At 45.4% G+C, this 6,449-nt stretch overlaps 1 protein-coding gene across 1 annotated transcript in view; it reads right to left on the bottom strand.

The window, feature by feature from the left end:
• Window positions 1–2,559, bottom strand: part of ATP4A (ATPase H+/K+ transporting subunit alpha) — an 81,950-nt gene extending 79,391 nt beyond the window's left edge. The window contains exons 1-2 of the mRNA XM_035023592.1: window positions 2,505–2,559; window positions 1,937–2,068 (exon numbers count right to left, since the gene is read on the bottom strand). Coding sequence (XP_034879483.1) covers window positions 1,937–2,056 — 120 coding nt within the window. The 5' untranslated portion in view covers window positions 2,057–2,068; window positions 2,505–2,559. The remainder of the gene's footprint in view (window positions 1–1,936; window positions 2,069–2,504) is intronic.
• Window positions 2,560–6,449: the final 3,890 nt, after the last annotated feature.

The raw sequence follows: 6,449 nt of genomic DNA, 5'->3' as shown, positions 1-6,449 counted from the left end.
AAAGAAAGAAAGAAAGAAAGAAAGAAAGAAAGAAAGAAAGAAAGAAAAGAAAAAGAAAGCCTTTCTAAGATGTTCTTTGAGCTGAGACATGGAAGCCCAAGTATGAGAGCTGCTCATGGAATGAGGTTGGAGATTCAAAGAACAAAAAGGAGGCCAATGTGGCAGTGAGTAATGTCACACATCTCCCACTCTCCAAAGCAGGTGGGGTTCTCTCCTCCTCCCTATAAGAACTCTTATAGGTGCTTTCCAGCTCTCCTGAAGAGGAAATGCAACACGTGTTCTTTACCTTCCATCTGACAAAGATCTGCTCACAGGAATCTTTTGTAGACATCTTTTGCAGGCTGTCTATCTTTAGGACTTCCAACCCCCTCTATGCCTGGCTCTGCACTGGGTGATGCTGGGGACACAACAGTGACCAACATAGATCCCATCACTGTCCTCAGGACATCTGCAGTCCAGTGGAGAAGACAGGCTCACACCAGATGGGACTGTGAGTTGTTCTTTCACTTATTCTTTCCTTCAGCAAAGTTTTATTGTGCATCTCCTGCATTGCCATTCTGGTGGTGTGTGAAAGATGATAAGCTTAAGTAAGAAAAATATTAAGAGTACTGTGGGGAAAAAAGTAAAGCACGGCAAGGGTGATCAGAAGTATTGGAGATGGGTGAGGGGCTATAGTTTTAAATAGATAGGCAGGTAATGCCCCAATTAGGATCTGACTTTTTAGCAAAGGCTTGCAGGACTTAAGAGAGGAAACCAGACACGTATCTGGGGTGAAAGTCTCAGGCAGATGGAACCGCTAGTGCAAAGGCCTCAAGCGAGGAGCCCATCCGATATTTCTGAGCTATTTTAAGGAGGTCAGAATAGCTGAAGTGAAGTAAGGTAGGGACCAGTTAGAGATGAAATCAGGGAGGTAACATAGGCAAGATCAAAGCGAGTGTACTTTACTCCGAGTGACATGAACAGACATTGAACAGATAAGTGACATGTGCTGACTCAGGTGTTAATAGGCTCCCTAGGACCCTGGAGGGGAGCAGACTATGGTGAACAGGTGACAGCAGGGAGACTCCTGTGATTTTCCAGATGGGAGGTGATGAGTGGGGAAGAAGGGAAAAGCCTTGATGAATTTTAAAGGTAAACAGGAATTGCTGATGCATGATATAGGTGTAAGAAAAAGAGGGAATTTTGGCCTCAGGAGCTGGAATCACAGAGCTGCCCTTGTGTGATCTGGGGAAGTGGGAGAGAAACAAGTCTGGGGAGGTATAGTGTAGTGGCCATTCTGTTTGGGAGTCACGTTCTGGCTACAGGCTGGTTCAGAGTGGGCATGTGACCCTGTCTGAGCAAATGAGACTTGGAAAAATGGTTTCTGGAGCTTTGTAAAAAGAAGCAGCCCCCCCTCTTCCATGTCACCCTCTAAAACCACATCTTTCTCCCCTTCAAATGGTGCAGGGTAAGTCATTCTACAACCAGGCAGAAGAGCCTGGAACTGCTAGGATGAAAGAGGAGCCAAAAAAGAAGCAAGTGCTGGGAAGGGGAGCCAGAAACTGGGTCCCCAGTGACATCACCACCATCATCACCATCATCCCCATCACAATAGTCACTGAGCATTCAACTGTGTGCAGGCACTGCTCAAGGAGCTTATGCATATTGTCTCATTTAGACCCCACAACAACACGAAAAACAGGTATTATTTTTGTCAATTCATAAATGAGGAAACTGAGACTGCAGAGATTGAGAGACTTGCCCTAGATCGTTTAGCCTGAATGATGGAATGAGGATTCAAACCCAATGAGCCAGGCTGCAGAGCCTTTGCTCATAATAAAATTGCCTTCCAGTGTTTGAGCTGCTGGATCAGACCTCACCTGAATCAGAAGAAACCAGGACACTTTCCAAATCACATGAGCCAAGATTATTTCTTGTCTGGGAGGAAAAACACTACCTTGGGTTTTTGGGATTTGTCATCATCAACTGGGCTCAGCCGTGAGAATCCAGAGAAGTTAATCCAACCAACCTGGGTGGGTGGGGGGCAGTCAGAGAAGGCTTGCATAGGAGGGCACATCTGAGATAAGACCTAAAAAATGAGGAGGAGGTAGCCATTGAAGATAATGAAGAAGGGTTATGGAGGTAGAGGGCACAGCAGGAAGACAATCCCAGAGGTGGGAGGGAGGGAGCCTTGACAGGTAATGTCCCAATGAGAACACTGCTTTCCTCTCTGGAAAGGGCTTGGCCTATGGATAAGTGTCTTCCACTCAGCCTGATCATCTCTCCCACCAGCCCCTGCTAAGCCTCAACTCTGTCATCACCTGCCCCAGTTCCCTGCCCTGGCCTGTCTCCTCCTCTGATTCACCACCCACAGGACACCTAGAATGTTCCCCCCACTTTTTTTTAACTTTTAATTTCTTAATTTCGATAATGGTTTCAAATCTACAGACTGTGCGAAACAAGTCTAACAGAACCCCACGTGCCACCCACATTTCACAGATGTAGACATTTTCCTATACTTGCACCTGTCAGCGGGTAGTCCGGTTCTCCCTCTCCCTCTGCCCCTGCTTGTGTCCCCTCTCTTGCTGTGTCTCTCTCTGAAAAAGAAATAAAATGTTGTAGGTGCAAATTAAACCCTTCCCCCCTTCTCTGTTCCCTCTTCCCTCCATCCCGGAAAGAAACCACCAAACTCATGTTACTGTATATCAATCCTGTGTGTATTTCATACTTTTACTCAGTATGTGTGGACATACTTGGTACAGAGTTCTTGCTTTGGGTGTTTCAGTAACCTTAGTGACTTCTGCCGAATCTTTCCAGCTCTTCACTTTCTAAGACTCAACTTCTGGGTCTCTCAGCTGGCCCAGTTGATGTTTCAGTTGACACCGTCATAAAAAAGCCAACTGTTATGAGGAAATTAGAGACAGGATGGTCTAAAATGTGCCAGATATTCATCACAAATTTTAAAACTCTATATCCAAGAAGCCAATGATAAGAATCCATCTCTGGGTATTAATGGTAATAAAGGTTTTATCCCCCAAAGTAATGTCCTGTAGATGGCACTTAAGCTTTAATATGCATACAAATCCCTGACAGATTTGGTCAAAATGCATGTTTTGATTCAGTAAGTCCAGGAGTGGAGGGGCAAGGGATTCTGCATTTCTAACAAGCCCCTGGAGGATTCTGGTCCTTGAACACCTTATAAGCAGCAAATTACAGGCATTAATGTGGGAGCTTGAAGCTTGTCAAATAGGGATCAGGAGCAGAACACGGGTTAACTATCTCAGTTTGGGGATGATAATCATTTTGTCATTTGTATATTGAACAGACTGAACAGGGTGGGGGGTACAAATATGACTTCCACTTCTCTCTGTGAGTAAGATGCCAATCTCACATTTTTGCATCAACCTTTTGGGGAATGGAGAAGAAAACATCCTCTTCTATGTAGGAGAGGAAGAGGAGAGTCACTCCAACTTCCTCCATGAACAGCAGCTTGAGGGTAACAATAACTCCACAGACACCAAGAGTCCCTGGTTACAGAGTGGATCAGGGTTCCATCTGAGAGGCTGAACCACTAGGGGAGATGATAGATAGATAGATAGATAGATAGATAGATAGATAGATGATAGATAGATAGATAGATAGATAGATAGATAGATAGATAGATGATAGATAGATAGAGAGATAAACAGATGAACTGGGATTTAACCTTATGCAGTTGCAGTTATGAAGCAGTTCCCAACATTGTGGTCTCGGTGTCTGATGCTGGCACTCGAAGTGCACAGGGCAGGCAGTTAGGAAGGAAGACAGATGTAAAGTGGGGCGAAGCTAGGACAAGCTGGTACAAGCTGGCCTCTGCCCTTGGTGGTAAGAGCATCCATGGGAGAAGCTGGCATCCTTCATCATGGAGCCAAAGACACACCCAGCCCAGGAGTTGGAGCAGTTGAGAAGAAGCCGCAGGAAAAGGTGAAACAATTGCTGGCCCGCTGCTGCCCCTGCCCTATGCAAACCTGATGAGCTAGCAGCCAGCCGGCGACAACCTGTGTGATCTACAAAATGGCAGTTGTTTCGCTTCTGCCTCCAAATCCTGCCCAAGAATCTCTATTGGTGCATCCTAACTGAAAGCATATGGAGAAGGTAATTCTAAGATACAGTTCATTCAGCCTGCTCAAGCTGATACATTACAAAGCCACAGCACAGAGACTGGAGGAGAGTGGTGAGAAGATCTGTCAGTGGCTGCTGGGGAGAGCAGAGGCACCTTGAATGCATGTGTCTAATAACCTCTGCGTGGCTTTTATTTATTTATTTTTAGAGTTGGAGGGGCAACTGATAGTAGCCATCTCTTATTTGGCTTTAGTCTTTCTTCCAAAACATACAGAATCCTTTTTTTTTTTTTTTTAAGATTTTATTTATTTATTTGACAGAGAAAGACACGGCGAGAGAGGGAACACAAGCAGGGGGAGTGGGAGAGGGAGAAGCAGGCTTCACGCAGAACAGGGAGCCCGATGTGGAGCTCGATCCCAGGACCCTGGGACCACGACCTGAGCCGAAGGCAGACGCTTAATGACTGAGCAACCCAGGCGCCCCGAGAATCCTTTTATGTTATAGCTTCATTCAAGGTGCATCTGATTAGTTGTCATTAGGTTATGGTTATAGATGTTTCATTAAATAATATTCCAACTTTCAACCATTATTTTTTTAATAGACTTTATTTTTCATGAACAGCTTAATGCTTACAGCAAGTTAAACAAAAAGTAAAGAAAATTCCCATATACTTCCTTTCCCTCCACACACATTTTCCCCTATTATTACCACCTTGCAGGAGTATGGTACCTTTGTTACAACTGATGACCAACAGTGAAACATTACTATCTAGAATCCATACTTTACATTAAGGCTCACTCTGTGTTGTACAGTTCTCTGGCTTTTTACAAATGCATAATGTGATGTAGCCACCATTACAGTATCATACAAAATAGTTTCACCTTTCCTTCCCTACCCCCCACCTCATGATCCTCTGGCAACCACTGATCTTTTTACTGGTCTCTATAGTTTGGCCTTTTCTAGAATGCTATATATTTGTGATCATAGAGTCTATTGCCTTTTCAGATTGTCTTCCAAAGCGGCTGTATCATTTTGCATTCCCACCAGCAATGAAGGAGAGTTCTTGTTGTTCCACAGCCTCAACAGCATTTGGTGTCATTTTTTGGATTTTGGACATTCTAATAGGTGTGTTGAGGCATACCATTGTTGTTTGAATTTGCAATTCCTTAATGACATGATGGTTAGCAACTTTTCATGCTTATTTGCCATCTGTACATCTTCTTCAGTGAGATATCTGTTCATAAGTTTTGTCCATTTTTAAGTAGATTCTTTGTTTTCTTATGGTTGGGTTTTAAGAGTTCTTTGTATATTTTACATACAAGTCCATCATCAGGTATGTGTTTTGCAAATATTTCTGCCAGTCTGTGATTTGTCTTTTCATTCTCTTAACAGCCAGTACTTTTTAAAGCCCCTTGAAAGGCTCAAAGACCAATGGCAGACATGCTGTCTAATTGATTTTGTTTTTTAATAGCAAAACACCCACAAAAGGCAGAAGGATAGCAATGTTTGAGCAAAATGGCACCTTTTGAGAATTAGGCGCTGTGGAGTAGCAGCTGCTCTTTCTTCCAGGAAACCCACCTGGATTACATCAGCCCTTGGCACCCTCTTCTGCTTCTCAGCCCTTATGAAACACTTGAAGCTGGACTCAGCTTCTCCCCCAAATTTGGTATCTTAATGGTGATCCCATGGTCGCTTTGTCCCTGGGCCAGAGACTGAGCCAACCCTTGGATGTCCCTTTGACTCCTCACACCCACAGGGCCCCACATTGTTATCAGCATCTCCCCCCAAATTGTCCCTTCTCTCACATCCGCATTTCAAGGTCTGCTCCACCTAATCCCCAGCCCAGAGCCCTGGACCTCAGGCTGGATGCCCCGCCCTCTACAGCCAATCAATCTCCTGACCCACTTGTCTCCTCCCAGCTCCACAGCCCTATATGGGCCACCATTGCCCTCGACCCCCGTACCTCATCCTGCTCCATCCCCCTCCCTCAGTCCCCAGCTTTATTCTCACCCCACCACCTCTCCCCTCATGTGCTTTTTGAATAACTACTTAGAGAGTCAGGCTTTGGACTAGACACTGAGGACAGCGTGGTGACCTAGGCAAGTACGTTCAGTGAAATGTCCCTGAATGTTGCCATTTCTCAGGGCCCTGTCTGAGGCTCTCCAGAACTCCTGGCCCAGTATCCAGTGCTTTCTGGGGCAGCCCACAGACCCCTCACATTCCGTGTGTCCCAAACTGCCCCGGCCCCGCTCCTGCTGCTTATTTTCTACCATCCCTACCTGATGATGGTGATGTGTCTAAGTCCCCCACTGAACCTGAGCTCCGTAGCATGGAGACTGGGGCTGTCTCGTCCACCGCTGTGTCCCCGG

The sequence above is a fragment of the Mirounga leonina genome, unplaced genomic scaffold, assembly GCF_011800145.1.
Source record: "Mirounga leonina isolate KUSES-001 unplaced genomic scaffold, KU_Mleo_1.0 Mir_177, whole genome shotgun sequence".
NCBI classification, from domain to species: Eukaryota; Metazoa; Chordata; class Mammalia; order Carnivora; family Phocidae; genus Mirounga; species Mirounga leonina.
This window is presented reverse-complemented; position numbering and strand designations above follow the sequence as displayed.